The sequence below is a fragment of the Calidris pugnax genome, unplaced genomic scaffold (genome assembly GCF_001431845.1).
Source record: "Calidris pugnax isolate Ruff unplaced genomic scaffold, ASM143184v1 scaffold32, whole genome shotgun sequence".
Lineage (NCBI taxonomy): Eukaryota > Metazoa > Chordata > Aves > Charadriiformes > Scolopacidae > Calidris > Calidris pugnax.
The window spans coordinates 5,460,851-5,478,578 of record NW_015090783.1 but is presented as its reverse complement, the minus strand read 5'-3'; the positions used below and the strand labels follow the sequence as shown (position 1 = coordinate 5,478,578).

The window sequence follows — 17,728 nt, the reverse complement described above, 5'->3', positions numbered from 1 at the left end:
AAATGTGTCTGCAGATCTCCACATGAAGATGCTCCTCCATCACAAGATAGCCAGATAACTGGAAGAGATATTTCACCAAGGCTGAAAGATCAAAAAGTGCTTCCTATTTCTTCATTTCTCTCTCAACAGGTTTACTAATTTTTTAAATTCTATATATTCTTCCTTGTGTGCTCTTATTTCTTCCATCAAGAGAACAGACTCTTAATCTGATGTTTTACTCTACAAGGCAGCATGGAAGACTTGATTCTTCATTGACATACACTAAAACAAAGACATTGAAGGTTTTTGATTGCTCAGCAGAAAGGTGAAGCTCTAGTGTCTCTGCCTTCCATCAGTGTACGCCATGGTGTCAAGTCAGACACAAAGCCAACAGAGCTTTAACCAAGAAATATGAGGATTCGCGTCAAACTTTGTACACATCCTCACTTTCAACATACATTTCAAGCGCTATCTTTCCATCTAGCCAAAATCCTTTGGAGGAAAAGGATCCTCCCTCTCCCAAAGAGTTATTTCAAGTCCTTACAGAAGCCAGGTTTCTCTACAAGCCGCAAAAAGAAAGCACCCAAATGAGGTGACATATACTAACCTTGTTAATTGGCCTCGAGCTTAAAGACTACAATTGACCATGAATTTGCAAAGACCTAGAGATAAAGCTGGGACAGGGACTTTAATTACTTGGCAGTAATTAAAAGCTCTTTGAAAATGGTATTAAATCCATTGCTGTGGGATACATCCAAGGAATTAGCTTTTGCTAGACTTCCTAAGCATCTTCAGCAAGAAAGTGCTTTTCTTTTTTAAAAAAAGAGAGATATTCATTATCAGCATATTTTAATTCTGCCATGCTCTTACTTTCTCAGTTAAGAGGAAGAAGAGCTGCTCTAAAGCATACCATGATATCCTGAGGAAAACCCACTGCTGGCCACTCTAAAATAGCCTTTGCTTTCTGTCCTAGTTGGACCACATCCAGCTCTGCTTGCTAGCCTAGAGCACACACAAAAGCAAGCACTCCTGCTTGGGAGAGAGCAAAGAGAGGGAGAGAAGATCAGGAGTCCTCTCTGCCAGTGCTGAACCCATGGCCTCGTGACACCTACAGCAAAGGGCACTGAAACCCATGTCAACAGCAAGGGCATACCTGGGTGGCACCAGTTCAAAGCCCTCTCAGGAAACAGAACAAAGATCATGCTTTACCCTCTGGATTCAGAGTGACTGCTCCAATCTTTCATTACTTATGTCTTACTGCCCATCCTGGACAGTGTAGGAAGTAACTTTTCAGAGTTTTTTCAAAGCAGATAGAAAAGTGGGAAGTAGCACTAGAGGGTTTGGTATCTGCTCCACAGAAGATGCTGGGAATGAGTAGGAAAGACAGTGAGAGCAGAAACACATTTAGATCATATCAACTGGCATTGATTTGCCATCTGCTGATCCAATAGGATATGATGAGACCAGTTTGGTGAAGACAGTGGTGAACAGTGAAAAGTAGGCAGCATTTGTAGTCAATTTCTATGAATTTCTACTCACTGCTGTCCAGAAACAAGGCCAAATCCTTTAACAAAGCCTGATCCCCAAAATGCAAAGGAATCAGTTAAGGAATAAGCTGTTAAAAAGCTTAGCAGGCGATGGCATAAGAAGCCTCATGCAATTGAACTCTACACTGTGGTACGTGCTTGCCAATTAATCTGATCACGTCAGCAAGGCTTTGAGCTATATTCTTCTCCTTTACATTTGTGTGCTTTGAGGCTATGTTTTGTCATTTTCTGGGCTCCGTTTATGTGATGAGTGTTTTCAACACATAGCCTGGGACCATGTATTCTTTGTAAGAAAGATTTTAGGGTCATCCATGAAATTCCCTTCAACTGCCCTCCCCCACCAGGTGCCATGCTGACAGAATAGAAGATGAAAGCTGTCCTGCTTCCCCAGCAGGCAAGGATGAGATGGGAAGAACACCAACACCACCAGCTCCCGGTAAGCTAAGCTCATACCCTAAAGCTTCAAGCTCTAGAGTTCAATGGGATCATCTTCCAGAGACCACTAACATCTTCTGAACGTAAATGGGTCTGGAGGTCCTGGCAGCATTGGGCAGCTGGTGCCATTGCGTGGGGGCAACTATCACCTACGACATTTCTGAACGCCAAAGCTGAGTTTATAGCAACTGGTTTAGTTGGAACTAAACCTACAACCATGCTTGTTTGCACTTGTTACTCCCGCACCCTCCGTTACTAAACAAGGCCCATGTAACAGCATGACTTTATACAGACATAGTGCAACGAGCTGTTTGGAGCTTCAAGCAAACTGCAAACAAGTACGTCGGCCCAGATCTGCCCTTCAACAGCAAGGAGAGATGAGCAACACTCCTCCACATTTGCCCTCCTATCCTTTGCTCAGTAATTCAAGCCCGCAGTAGTTTCAGTCTTGGCTGAAGTATTGTACTCCACTGCATTAATTTAGAAGGGTCTTAAACTGAAATATTCACCGCCTCTGCGGGCCGAGCACAGAAGGGAAGAGTAGCACATACATGTCAGTGGAGTCCATTTACCTTCTGCTTGAGAATAATCCCTGGACCCCCAGGGAACAGAGTTAATTCCAGCTCTACTGCATTCTCTCCCAGCCCCTCCTGAGGGCCAGAAGAGGGAGAGACAGGCTCAGTAGCTGGGACTGATCAATGCCTAAGGCTGGGGAGTTTCTCCTGTGTGTTTCTTGTTACCCTTTAATTAAAGTAGAGATGTGGATCTTACCCGACATACCAACATCTGTAAAATCCCCTCTTGGAAGCCAATGGGTGTTCAATTAAACATTCATAGTCACCACTGAACAGTCTTTCTTACCTGGATGGGCTAGGAGAACTGCTGTATGGCGGCGAAGGAGATGGTGTCCTTCCCTGGCTTTCCAAGCCTGCCGAAGTCACCAGAGAACTCCTGAAGAATGACAGGAAGAACCCAGCTGTTAATGCCTGGGAACCACCCCTGCATCCCCCTACAGAGCTGTGTCTGCCCAGCACCTCTGCCCACTCCAGTCGTAGGAGCCCTGGGTACTGTCACACTGCCCTACGTACACTCTGGTGTTCAGGTGCCACATGCTGATGATCAAGCTGAAAATGGTCAGGACCAGACAGGTGGCAGTTATCCCTGAAACAGATCTTCCCTCCCATCCACCAGAACCCAAAAGTCCCTAATACACAGTATGTTCTAGTGGATAAACTATTTGAGTTGCCTTGGTGGTCTTACCCGCTGTACATCAGGCTGTCTTGGATTGGTTTCCCTCCTGCAGCCTCAGCAGCTAAATCACCTGAGGAACAAGAAAGTGTAGAAACAGATTAAATCAAGATAATTTTCTTAAAAATCTTTATATATTCTGAGCAACAGAGTTTTAGGGTAGAACTTCCTGGTCCTCCAAGACCTGCTAAGTTGCTTCTGAAGTCATCATTTTGCCAAATACATATGGGCTGAAGCTGATGTAGATGCTACTGATTCTTACAGCCTGAAGTTTTAGAAAATTTAGGCTGAAAGGGAGCCCTTTTGGAAGGGGACCAAAACCTGTCAGAATCATTTGGGGCAATAGGTGTATGCCCACTTGGTGCAAGCAATTAGCTGCTGTGTAAAAAGACAATGGTCTATGTTGCATGTAGGGCTTTCAAACATCCCTGTCCTAAGTGGCAGAAATCCAGGGCAGCCAAATGAGCTGGCAGCTGGATACACAACATGGGGGACTTTGTGCCTTTGCCAGAACACCTGAACACTGGAAACATGACTATCACAAGACAAGTGTATGCTGGCCCCATTGGTGCTCCCGGAAAAAATACAAACACCACTGAGCTCTTCCTTATCAAAGGCTGCACAGCAGACACCTTTCACGGATTCCAGTTCTGCCCCTCCAAATTCCTGTTTTAATACAAGTAGTGCAACTGTGGAAGGATGAATCACAGCATTTATCACCAAGTTCCAACTCAGTAAAGCATCAAGACTGATGCACAAGTCAAGACTGAATAATATCCTTCTACTGGTTAATTAAGTACTCATGCGTGGACATTCTTAGGCATGTGGCTGAACTAGAGACTTAATCTTTACATACGTATGTATTTTCAAGCAACTCATATCAAAGTATAAACACAGAGGTGATAAAATTAAATTTTAAATGTTTTCAAGTATAAAATCCATCTTGCTAGCTGAAGTCCTGTCTTGGACTGTGATGCTGAGTGAAACTGAAGACAGGATGACACGGGAACAGCTTCTCTAAGAGGAAGGCATTTCCCTCTGAGCCTCCTTATCTTCTTTTCCATTTGGATTTCCAGGTTCAATCTCTTATTGAGGTCCCCAAATAATCTTTACTCTCAAATCCTATCTTTGAGGGTAATTACAAACATCCTATGAAAGTAGCCCCTGAGACAGATGTCTCTCCCAGCTTGAGAACAAAACCATTCCTGTTATTCAGTCAAACCACGCAGGTTTAATTGCTCTTTCAGCTTTCTAGTAACCATCCTTAACACCCACATCCCTCTCTGATTAGAACGTTTGCATTTCCAGAAACCAGCTTACTTGAGAACTGTGCTGGGACCATAACAAAGTCATCTGTGTCACAGGATGAGTTCTTACTGCTGCTTCCGGCAGACTCCTTCGACCCGTGCAGAAAGCCGGGGGAATCCTGGGTCGGAGATGCCAGTGCCTTCTCCTGCAGCTGCTGCTGCATCTCTCCAAGGGACTGCTAATTCAAGAAGAAAACAAACACTGGCTTCAGCACAGCTACTTCATCATTCTGCTCGATCCTTTAAACTGAGCTGTACAAGGCTACAAACAACATTTTGTTGATGAACCAGGGCTGATAGTTTGCCAGAAGCAGCTGTTTAGTTTACTGAAAAAGAACAGCCTTTTATGTCCATGTCAGAACAGCCCATCTTCTGTTACACAAAACATGTCACCAACATGTCTGATGCCCCCTAGATAAGAAAAAAAAATAATCACTTGAGGTATTGCATCCCTCTGCTAAGGCTTCCTGGATCAACCACATGTTTTCTACCAATTCAATTTAGTAGGCTGTGAAATAGAGAGGAACTTTCAGAGATAGCTCTGGTTGTTCTTTTGGGTTGTGTTTTTTTGTTTTGTTGTTAAACATGAAATGTCTGGTCTCTACTCACACTTTTGGGGTAAGCAGAACTCAGGAACACGTACATAAGTGCCCCTGCACTTTCAGGACAATTGTGTTTTGTTGTAGCTCCAATAAGGAGTTAAAGAAAGGCTTAAAGGAGGTGAAGCGTTCAATAGATGAACACCTCACAGCCATCAGAGGTAGAACAGACCCTAAAAAATCCCATTTTTCTGCTTCCTTCAGTCAAGCAGTGAATAGCCCCACAATCCTCACATTTTGCAGACAGATGGAGGAGGCCGGCTGGTTTAAGAAAGCTCTAAGACAGCTGAACTGCCCACAGAGAAGATCACAATCTTTATCCTAATGCATTTTTAGGCTGAGAAAGACTTCAATCAGCTTTCACTTGGGCCCCATTAAGACCTTGTTCACCCTCCAGTGACTCTCCTCCTGTACCAGTGGGGACTCTTTAACTGTACACGCAGTACAGCATAAGGAATTTTCCACTGTTCAAAGATGTCTCTTTTCCACCCAACTGCTGGCTCTGCCCTGCAGACATAGCATTTTCACATGCCAAGCCAGAACACTTCCACCAGCAAAACTTCGAAATGCAGGATGGGACCAGTGCAGAACAATTCTGACACAGGACCAGCTCCCAGTCTGGCAGTGAGTCAGTCCTGGTTTCCCAAATCAGGAAATCTCAGGGGAGAATCTGCTTTTTACACCATCTACCCATTCCTGGAGTCTCATGGTCAGGAGGGTCTCAGCCAACAACCCTCTACTTGGGGCTGCAGCGGGGAAGAAACTCTCAGGGATGCAGTTATGTGACATTCAGAGGAGACCAGACCTCTCCTCTCCGTACAGCCCACATCATCATAAGCACCCAAATCAACTTTTCATAGTGCCTCTCAGCCTTTCCCACATCAGGTTGAGACACCTTGGCCCAGGGAAACTCAGAGAAAAAAGCAAAAAAGTAGTAATGGCAGGGAGGAAAAAAATTCCATCCTTCTCCCTTTCCCTATCCATCACACCACCAGCATTCCTGAATTCAAAGTCAAAAGGCAGCTTTCACCAAGAGCCTCTGAAAACAAGCTTTCAGTTCAGACAGCTGGAGGAATGTCACTTCACTGGTCAGTTAATATATTGCCCTCCAGAAAAGGTTTCATCATTTCAGGTAACCAGAGAGAAAAATCCGTCAGTTCAGATCCTCTCTCACAAGACCACCGGACTGTGGCAGGTCTGCTCTGAGCAGAAAGCTTTGCTGAATTGTCCCTCTGTGGTGCACAGGAATGCTGGTCAGAAAAGAGGGGGGTCACCTCACAAAGGAGGTGGATACACTGTCAAGCTGCAGAGACTGTCCTTAAAAACAGAACTTACAGCCAAGTAAGCAGTGCTATACCCTGAGTTAGCCACCGTTTTTTCGTTCCATCTCTGTCAAAACAAGCTAGCATCATTAACAGCAACTTTTCATAAAGGCTTTGCATATAATAAGCAATGGCAAACTGAAATACTTTTTGCAGAGAGAAAGACAATCTTCAAGGTCCAAACTCTAAACAGACTGGAGAAGACACTGAAACAAACCCAGGCAGAACTAAGGTGTTCAGTGACATGCACCATAAGACAAAAAAAGCAGAGGCCTTGTTTCAAAGAAGCAAGCAGGGAGACCATGAACACAAGCAGTACATCCTCTGAGCTGTACTTACGGGAGGTGATGCCAGGTGGGAAGTAGAAGAGCTGCTAGAGGAACTACCAGAGCCTGAACTGGGATAAGAAGGCATTGGCACGGAAGCAGCTAAAAACAGCAAAAGACAAAAACGAAAGAAGTTGTCAAAGTAAGATCAATAAATAATAAAAAGTCTTCGTAATCTTTTCCCATCGGGTTTATCTCATGTATCAAATGTGGCCAATTAAAGAACAAAAGAAAAATTAACATTCTGTTCAGTTATATGATTCACATCCATGTACTCCTCCACGTGCTATTTCACAGTTGTAACTCACAGGGTGGAAGGTCTCAGAACATCTGACTAAGGTGGTTTCCGCCCTTAAGCATCTTTGCAAATGAAGGGAAGGATAAACACAAAAGTGGTCCGATTTACTCAGGTCAGGGACAGAGGTTAAAAACTAGATCATCACTTAGTTTCTTCTTCATCAGACCCTGTGGCTCAGCACACTGACATCAAACGTCGGGAGGTCTGTGCTCAGTTAAACACATGCCTACTCAAGCCCTATGCGCTTGCTGCCCAGTCAGTCACTTGGGCATCCCAGGCTATAAAAATAAATCCAAAAACCCACAGAACAAAACATTCCACAAGGAAACAGCTCATTACTTCTTATACCTTAACACGTTCTCCCTCGGTCACTTCTGCAAGTCAAAGAGGTTTTGCTTATTTAATCTCTTTGTACAGAAATTGTTCCACAGCACAGGCTATTCTCGCATCCCTTCCTTTCATGTTTTATTGTTTAATATCAGAACTGCCCATTTTATTCACTTCATTGTTGAACTGGCTTTTCTAACTCCCAGAGAAGCACAAAGCTCACACTGAAAGGACTAGTTAGCATTGACCTTCAGGCAGAAAAGATGATTAAGGCAACACAGGAGAAAAGAATATTTAACTCCAACAACTTATGCAAGTGAGGTTCAGTAAATAACTTCCAAGAGCTTAGCTAAGCTCATGAGAGGGACAAGTCAAAGGTAACACCAGCTCTTTAAAGGACTTTGAAGTATTTAGTGGTTCAAATTCCCTAGTCCATCCGCCCAAGAGTGAACAGTGCGGAAGAGTCCCAACATCCCCACTTGAAGGTAGCTTGAAGTCAGCTTTTACTCTGCAACCATTTTGGTATTTAAATGACTTCAGACAGATCAGAGGAGATGCTAAAATGAGGAGAAGAACACTTTGCTTCTGTGCCATTGTGCTGGCAGAGAATGGCAACTTGTATCAGGTTTCTACCTTTACAGGATCTGTGCTAATGACTCCACACTTAGTACAAGGAAGGTTAATAAGACCCAGAAGAAGAATGCTTATGTTTGAAGTAAAACTACCTCTGTCATTAATCACATTAGACACTACAAAGTACTTACTCTATTCAACTGGCTAGAAAAATAAAAGTACATCTCTCCGCAATTAACTGTTGAAACTGTTTTAATGATAAAAGAATGAGAAAATATGCTTTTTAATAAAAGGCTTTAAGAAGTCCTTCTATGAAGCCTATCAAAGAAGGTTAAAAGATGACTGAGTCAGTGTCTCCTAGCACAGAGAGCAATCACTTAGACGCTGAATTGCTCAGTCTGACAGATGTAACAAGATCCAACAACAGGAAAATGAAGCCAAAGAAGCATAAAATTAAAATATACATTTTCACATAAGTAATCGACCACTGTGACAGTTTAACCAGGGTCACAGCGACCTTCTCCACCCTTTGCTAATATTAACAGAACCCAAATGTTTTTCTGGAGAGGTTAAGTTATGCTGCTAATAGAGACTGGCAGAGCAGAGTCCCGGGGCTCATGGAATAGGCAGCCCCAGGGGGATGGCTGCGTGGGGCCGGAGCAGTGGCACACGCCGCTGCCTTCCCCTCCTGCTGGGCCACACTCACTCTACCAGCACTGTGAGGGTTGGCTCCATAACAAAATAAATTTTTCCAAAGCTTTGCAAGAGCCCGTTTTTTATCCTCTGCACTACTACTCCTCTATTCTATGCTTGATTTTGTGCCCTTGATGGACTGTGCTGTTAAGAGGCACCGCCCTGGCTCTGGTAAAGGAACAGGAACCGTGGTCCCCTGAAGGTGGATGTTCTGGGAGGTTGGTCAGGGCATGGAGAGCTCCACCACCTGCACCCCATGAGCTCTTCCAGCAGTGCTGGTTCACTCTCCACACTCTGGGAACACACAGAGCAGTCAGAGAACTGGCCTGTCAAAGGGAGAGCTCTGTCCTGCCTACCCTGCACAGCTTCCATCTGCCCACAGAGCCATCCCCACCACCTTCCCTGGATACATAACACCAAAAATCTGAGCAAGGGGAAAAAACCCATTTTTATCCTGCTGTTACAGAACAATTCACCCTTGTGCAGACAGACCTTCCCATTACAGAAAAGTACTTTTAAGAAAACGTGATTTCTGAACTGTATCCACACATGCCTGCTGCAAGATTTCTCATCGCCATTCATTTTTACTGGAATTGGTATTTTTGTTAGAGTCATTTGAGTGCTCTCTCAAGGTCTCCTCCACTCTATATTTTGGTTCTGTGTTCATTATTGATTTAAACCTGGCTGGAATTGAGACTTTTCTATTTTTGGCTATTTGTTTTGAACAGTTTTCTATTAACCTAGAAAGGGAGACAAGCAAGCAGACTTTGCCACTATCATCTGAAACTCAAGTTAAAACTATCTGTATGAAGCACACCATTATATACAGACTCTATTAATCATGTTCTAATTTAAAACCCTATAAACTCCCAAAATTCACACTGTAACGCTGTGAGGTCCAACTCAAAAGGTCCTGACGCTAAAAACAGACTTTCATGCATGTAGAACCATGAGGTTTGGCTCTGACAAACCCTCTCTGACCACCAGATCCCTGTTGGTGCATTTTTCAGCGTCAGCCACATAGGGCAGCATGAAAGCAAGACGCTTCCTCCATCTCCTCCACACACCCCGGCACTCCCAGTTTAAAATTAAAAAGGGTGCAAATGCTTGGCTCATCATGTTTTCAGCTCAAGTCTGAATGCGGGGAATGTTAACATGGACTGTCAGCCCCCACCCAAATCCAGAAATTGCTGGATTGTAATTGTAATGTAAATAACTCTGTTTTCATAATTGTCCTCTCCAACTTGTTCCAGCAGCAAAACAGTCATCCTGTACGTTGTGTAACCAATGCCAACTGGTTTCAAAATGGGAGAGCTGGGAGCCATAAAGGCAAGCCCGTGCTCCAGCTGTGTGGATCTTGATACTGGATCCCACACCTGCAAAAATCACTTCTGACAAATCATCCTACCAGGGGCTCGGTTGTACTAAAAATACCCAAACCTCAAGCTTTATATAAAACCTTATATGGAATCTGAGTTTCACACATGCTGGAGAGATGCATTTTTGTGATTATCTGGGTTCAATTAAAACCAGTCATCAAAAAGTTACTTAATTGCAGCCTCTGACAATGCAATAGCTTGAGTGCAAAAACTGAAAGGACTTGCCTAAAGAATAAGTTGGTTTTTAGAGTTAAAGAATTTGCACCATTAAAATCGTTTATGTGCAGAGGCCATGCTGATTTTTTGCTAGTTTTTATCTGAGTATTTTATGTACCAGAAGATTATAAAGATAGTCAAATTCAAGTTAAGCCTGACAGATGTTCCACACTTCTGAACCATAACCGCTCACCTTCCATGCTCTCTGAACTCAGAGTAAAGGAGGCACCAGCTTGCAATTCATTAAAGGCAGGAGCAAAAAAACCTCCAAAATACCCTGCATGGGTACCAATTACTATGTGTTTACTGAGAGAAGACTTGCACAAGCATCTAATTATGCCTTCTCATGCATGATTACTGTAACACTGCCCCATACCATATGCTGATCAGACCTGGCTACAGACAGACGACATTCTGACTAGACACAGTATTTTAAAGACTTTATTCATAAATATTTTTTTTTATACATCTGAAGTACATGCTCAGCCACAGGTACAAAAGCCACAATATAAAATAAAATATAAATAAACAAAAAAGAAAATACATGTTTTAGTTAACAAAGCCCAAGGCCCTGACCCCAGTCTCCAGGCTGCAGCCTTTGTGGTACCCCATGGCCAGCAGCAGGCTCAGTCCTCCCTCCACTACAGGAGTGAGATGAGAGGAGGGACATGAGAACAACCATCCCTCGAAACCACACTGGAGAGGATGAGCTTCTCAGAAATGTTGTATTTAAGCATTTTTTGACAGAAATGTTGATTTTGCTGAAGTGTCTTGAACAAACATGCAGATTCATTTAAATGAGGGGGACCATCCGCCTTAGCAACTTCAAAATCACCCCTAAATGAATTATTTATTTGAGGATTCCCCAATTTCCTGGCATTCCAAAATTACGTTATGTTCAAAAAAAATTCTTTCCAATGCCATGAGATAGTATACTAACACAGATTCACACTGAATGAACAGCCACTGGCTCTCACTCTATTTTTAATCATTGTGTGACCAGCTCTGAGCCTGGGTGATGTGGCAGCTCTCCCCTTCTACCCTGCCCACCGAGGGCAGATCTGCCTGCAGGGGTACAGAGACCACCGCGCTCTGCCCAGACTGCAAAATGTTCTCAGGTAGAAAGGAAGCGCCTCACCTTAAAATTGTTTGGGACCTAAATGGATGCACAGCTGCCTTCACCTGCAGTGCAAAAGCCTCTGAATGAAAGGTGGTCCCTGAGCTTTGCTGAGGTCTCAGCGTGTTCATCACGCAACAGCTACTACTCCAACACACAGATGCTGATACAGATCATACAACAAACTACCCTAAGAGAAACTTGCACACTCAAGTGTGAATTACTTAGTCCTGCTTCCACCAAAGATAGCGGTAGCCCAATTATTAGTTCCCAAGGAAAACAAAACCATGAAGGCACACTGTTCCTCTCCTCACTTCTCCACTGCAGACCTGAGGACTCTAAATCAGTCTGAGCACAACCATCATGATTCAGATGCAGCCATATCTCTTCTTGTCTTTGATACTTCCTACAATCATGATGCTGAACCATATACTGAGATGAAGTAGCATAATAAACTTTTGGACTCATCTTAGTTGTGCATGCAAAGCCAGGGGAGCCAGCCCCTGAGCAACGACAACCTTGATAAGCCATTTATTTCAGCTAAAACTGTGCAAATGTTAAGCACGCTACCATATTAAGCGGCATTCCGTGCATCTCAGGTGAGTTTTTCTTATTGAGACCAGCATAACTCAGACCTTTGCTGACAGGCTGGCTCTTCTCTCACCTCTTCAGAAATCAAAAGGACCACCATTCCCATATGCAGCCATCCTCATCCAGGCTCTTCACTGTGCTTCATCCATCATCGCCATCTGGCAGTAGCGGAGACTGAGACTGTGGAGTCCCACCACAGCAGACTTAAGAACCACCTTCTCCACTAGTAGATTTCTGTGCGCAACTCGAAGACCTCCAGCTATGGTGAGATATTTGTCCCCTCATCTTTTCAAAACTTGTAGTGGCCTCTTCTGCCTGGAGAGGACTCCAGGCTGTGGACATCTGCCCGGAGGCGAGGACCAGCAGGGCAGCACACAAGTCTGAAGTTCGTATAGTCCTTACCTGCCTGTAAAGGTGCTCTTTTTATTGGGCCTTGACCCCATGCCATTAACTTTGGTGCAGCTGGGGGCAAAGGCTGAGCTACAGTCCCCTGCTTATAATAATGCCTCTGGTTTCTGCACAAGTGTGCACAAGTTGGAAACTGAGGCCAAGTGAGGAGAACCCCCTCCTGTTTGCAGGGTTTTTTCTGTTCCCCCGGCCAATGAAGCAATGGAACCGCCGGAGGTAAGAGATGAGCTGGTGGGCACGCAAGAACATCCCAAGAGAGTCTTCCTCTGCCCACAGGGGGATCAGACTTTGAAGGGGTTTTCCCACACGGCAGTGGCGTAGCAGGTGCTGAGAGCTGAGCTGGTTTAGGAGCAGTCCCACACAGGCAGAGTCCTTTCCTGCCTGCAGAGCAGGCCTGTTTGACAGGACTTGCCCCACATCTTGCTGGTGCAGATGGAGATAGGGGTCTGGCTGGCTTACATGCTCCCCTAAACCAGAAGAGTTTTTTCTTGCCTGCACGACGCTCACCTAAGTACACAGTTAAAATCTGTATCAGGAACAACTGAGAAGTCCTGCTCTGGAACCAGGAAAGCAAGAGGCTGTCAGGAGCGACATGGACATCAGACAAGAGGCGTCCACCCACGGCATTTCTCTTGTGTTCAGAAAGCATCAGACATGATTCCTCCAAAACTTCCAGCTGCTGCACTGGGCACCCCAAATCAGTCACCGATGACAATTCTTGGCCCTATCATTTACTGAGGAGATTAAAGGCTTGGGAGGATCCTTCCAGAAGACAACCATACACGATTCCACTAAGGCATCTCTCTTACCCACGGGACTGTTATATCCCATACACTAGAAGCAATTCTGAATTGCTTTCCACCAAAAACAAACCTCTGAATCATAGTACACATGGTTGGAAATTTTCAAGTTTTGACTCAAAAGAGGAAAGAACAAACTTTGGGCCTGCCATTTGGCACAGCCAACCTAAGGTACCACCTGGCAAGCAGGGACAGGTGTGCCAGTTTCCACCATTCACTAGCCTCAATTGTCCCACAGACATGGATGAACAGCAAGATCATGCTGCATAATCCTGTTTAGCTACAAGCATCCCCACTGGCCACGCACTTCATACAAAGCAGCTGAATAAGTTTCAAAGCTAAATTTACTTCTACTTTATGTTCCTAAATAGCCCCCTAATCATCCCTTTGAAGATAGCTCAGCAAAATCAAATACATTTTGATGGCAAAATCTGGACATGACACAGTAACAGAAGTTGAATCCCTGTCTAAATAACTAAGAAAACATAAAGCAGTCCTTTTCTTTTCTTTTGAACTAACAGCAAAGGAAGTCATGTCATGGTTCAAAAAGAGTTGTAATCAAAAACGCAACACTTACATTTTTTCATAGAGGCACTTGCATCCAAGAACGGGTGATGGAAAAATTCATCTGAAAAAAAAAATCAAGAACAGTGACTCAGTGAAAGGAAATGACTGTAAGAAGTTTACAAAGCAGTTAAAGCACAGCAAGCTATAGTATTTTACAGTGATTTTTCCATGCAATCCAGTCAACCATGGAAACGAACTGACTGCAGTTGCATATAGTAGTGGTCAAGAATGCAAAGTAGCATTATAAATGCAGGACCTACTTATAAAAAAAAAAATGATGGGAAATTATTTGGATCCAGGAATTGCTATATAAGTATGGAAAAAAAGGTGGCAGAGAAGGGAAATCAGCTGGGGCAATTACATGAATGAAGAAAGTGAAGAAAGGGAAGAGGAAAAAAAAAAAACAACAAAAAACACCTTAGCCAAAAGCACACCCAAAGGACATAAGGGTTTGTACCTTGGGACTTGTCACCAGTACTAAGGGATTTTCCTTCCCCACAGGGCATGAAAGAACATAGAAAGGTTTTGCTGCAAGCTACAACCCTGGGCTGCCAGGGAGAATACACTAAATTAATTGTTAATGCTCCTGTTTTGCAAGACCTCTTACACTCCTAGGAATGAGAATCAATTATTGGGGGCCAGATAGGGTGACTATGTCAAGACCTGGCATGGCCACCTCTGTGCATGTGCTTCAAAAGCTCCTATCAGCAAGAAGAGAGAAATCCTAAAGCACAAAGTAGCTGTAAAAGACAAAGTCCGTGGCTCATCAGGATGGCAAGTTACCCTAATTGTAGGGAACCAGGGGAGCTATATTTATCACACTGCACTGCCACTCCTTCCATAGAAGAGGAGTGATGGTCAAGAAGACTTCCACACACAGAGACAAACCCATCATGCACTGAAGACAGAAATGCATTTTCTAAAAGGCCACAACAGAACAACAGCCCAGCGCTCCCTCCCTTTCACACCAGACACAACTGCTTTCTTCACTTATTACAGGGGGATATTCTACAGATCCAGGCCAAGAAAAGCTTCTGTCCTGGCTTGCTGGAGACCCTCTACGTGTTTTCCTGTCCTCACAAGTAGCCACTCTTCCTGACTCCATCTCCGATCCACTGCAGCCCTATGCCAAGGCCTCTCCTATCACAATCGTTCAGGAGCATTAGTCACAGCCCAACACTGGTTGTTTGGTTAACTGCAGGCAGTTCAACTTGTTTTCCCAGCATGGATTTCCTGTTGCAACACCCAAGGTTTACAAACTTCTGCTTTCAGTAAACAGCTCCTCTTTGGCCAGTGTGCTTTCCAGAAAGTAGCAACTGAGTTTTTTCTTTGTCTGCTTTCTAAACTTACACAATCCCTCCCTCTCCAGCTCCTCCTTGCCACTGCCAGGCCAGGGTCCTGCAGCCAGAGCACACTGATCTGGAGCTCAGCACAAGTGAGACATGATGGAAATCTCTTGCAGGGAAAGCTGAAATCTCACAGATTAGATCTGCTGTGGATGGAGAACTTCCCTATCCTGGTGGGAGCTGCTCAGCTGCTGGGTTTCCCTACATCTTCTTCAGCCTTCTCTTCTCTTAAGAGGACACGCCAACTTGTAGAGAAAAGGATCCCACATGTGATTAAGGGCGGGCAACGATCTCAGTGCAGGCAGCTGTGCTCTAACTGTTGTCCTGAGTGAAATCAAAGTATATTATCTCAGATTTCCAAGTGTTAGACACTGACTCATGCAGTCTACTCCCAAGAGGTACAAAAACAGCTTACAGGGGGGCTAAAAAGGTTTCCCAGACTCAATTTTTGACAGTAGGATAACTGGAACCTCAAAGACATTTTCTTTGGAAGTGCACAGCAACATGATAGAAGAGCTAGAGATCCACAGCCCAGATAAAAAGATCTGCAGGGAATAATACTGAGAGGTGCTTATATCCAAGTCAGTCTGTCAGCAGCTTCAACAACTCCCTTTTCAAAAGGCTTGTTTTCTCACTTCTGCATCCTAGTAACCAGTAGTCCTTTGCATTTGGCACTTGATAATCATGATCAGCCCTAGTTAATCCACATGCTGCTTCATCCCAGTGATACTGCCCCCAGAAAGGCTTTCCCAGTATCTCTGATCTGAAAGAATAATAGAGGCTGCAAAACAATTTCTCTGCATCAACTCGCACATGCTACCAGCAGGAAACAATCCACCCAAGCAGATAAGCAACAGAAAAACAACAGAAAACAAACCCCCAAAAGACCATAATATCCATCCCTTTTGCCCCAAGCCTGACTAAAAATCAACACCCTGCAAACACAAAGCAGCACACTTCATTTTTAGGTAAAAAAGATAATGTCTGTGCAAAAAGCAGATAGCTCTATGAGTTGTTTTGATATTGCCCACTTGATAGTTAACACAAATGTGTGGGCTTTGGCCCTGCCTTGTTTCAGGAAACCCACCTGAACAGGTTTGTCGAGCACCAAACCTTACCCAAACACAGAGGCTGAGAGGCAAACTTACCCTTTCCACCAGCAGCACTGGCCCATGGAAACAAAGCTGCTCCCTGCTTTTCTCCTCTGCACTCAGAGGATACACACCACCAGGACCAACTTCCTTGGTGGGAGAGAGCATTCACATCCTGACTTTTAGCTGAGACAAGTCTAGCCTATCTTTGCCTAAGAGGAGGGGAGAGGTGGGGGGAAGATAAAGACCACAAAGTTGTTTTTAGATGACCTGGCCCATTCAAGAGCTCTAGGAAAGGTTCCATCTCTCTGCCTGCTTTCCTCTAAGGCATAGCTTCACTAGAGGTTCTTCAGGCCTTTTGCCTCAGCTAGACACATCTGGAAGAGGCTGCCAAACCCAGAACTGCCTGGCACGTAATGATTGTTCTCAGTTTAGAAGGAACTTAGACATTAGAAAAAAAGAAGAAAGAAAATCTTCATGCCAGCCAAGTCAGGAGACTGAGATGCAGGTCTACAGGGAAAGCCAAGAGACTGCCAGCTTGAGTCCTGGAAAGAATGAAGGAATCCTTTCACTGAAACCTGGAGGATGAGTGAAGGGTCTGCAAGCTGCAACGGTCTCCTGCCTTGGATCACAGCAGACCCTGAGGAAGGGAAGGTATTGACTGAATTATTCATTAAATGGGTGCAGCTTTGGGAAGGAACTACAACAGAGAAAGAACCTGGATGCAAAAGATACACGTTTTACCTGGTAGCATGCTTAACAAAATAGAAGTTCAGAGAGATTACGAAAGCAGAAGCCAGGAAAGGGAATACAAGTAAGATTTGCTGAAGGTGTGCCAAATCTCTGGGTTTACAAAACTGTACTGGAACCAGCACATATACTAAAACCCCCAAGATTACACAATCTTCCAGGCACCGGTGAAACCCAGGTGTTTGGATGGCACCAGCCAAAAGTATGGAGGTTTGTGCAATGCCGTGGCACAAAAGATGACACAGCCAGGCAGCAGAACCAAAACTGGAAGGAGGTCTTACCAAAGTCCATGCGATCCTTATGATTACGCTGCAAAAGGCCCAGCAGCAGCTGCCTCAGGTGGCTCGATGTCTCCCTGGGGATGCTAGGATTGAAAACAAAAGCAAAATAAGGGAGACTTGCAGTCTACTTAAACTGCTTTTACATATTCAGGAAGGCAACCTGCAAATGCAAACTCACTTTGTGCCTGCTGGGCTAGGAACTTAAGGTGAGCTCACTGGAGAGAGGCTGAACAGGAACATCTCTTATTTGCATCTGTTTAGCTTTTGCTCCCCATTGTCATTGTTAAGGCTACAGCTAATCTAGCTTTAGTGGCCTCTCCCATGAGCACCTGCAGATCCTTCCCTTCCACAGTGCTGCCAATGTCATCCCTCTGGTTCTCAGCTAAGTCCATTCAACATGCAATATTTTGCACACAAATAAAACATCTTCTATTTGCTCTGCTGGGAATAAGGAGGTCATTAAAATGAAGCAGTTACCAAGGGGAAGCTTCCAATTAAGACGTCGGTGGTGAAATGTATCACCAGTTA

General features: G+C 44.3%; 1 protein-coding gene across 6 annotated transcripts in view; it reads right to left on the bottom strand.

The window, feature by feature from the left end:
- Nucleotides 1-17,728, bottom strand: part of ULK1 (unc-51 like autophagy activating kinase 1) — an 80,905-nt gene that overhangs the window by 22,072 nt on the left and 41,105 nt on the right. For 5 of the 6 annotated variants that reach the window (XM_014963054.1, XM_014963062.1, XM_014963046.1 and 2 more), the window contains 6 exons: nucleotides 17,201-17,283; nucleotides 13,743-13,793; nucleotides 6,777-6,865; nucleotides 4,530-4,695; nucleotides 3,222-3,282; nucleotides 2,823-2,912 (listed from right to left, as the gene is read on the bottom strand). In XM_014963054.1, coding sequence (XP_014818540.1) covers nucleotides 2,823-2,912; nucleotides 3,222-3,282; nucleotides 4,530-4,695; nucleotides 6,777-6,865; nucleotides 13,743-13,793; nucleotides 17,201-17,283 — 540 coding nt within the window. The remainder of the gene's footprint in view (nucleotides 1-2,822; nucleotides 2,913-3,221; nucleotides 3,283-4,529; nucleotides 4,696-6,776; nucleotides 6,866-13,742; nucleotides 13,794-17,200; nucleotides 17,284-17,728) is intronic. The other variant, XM_014963038.1, reaches the window with a different exon arrangement.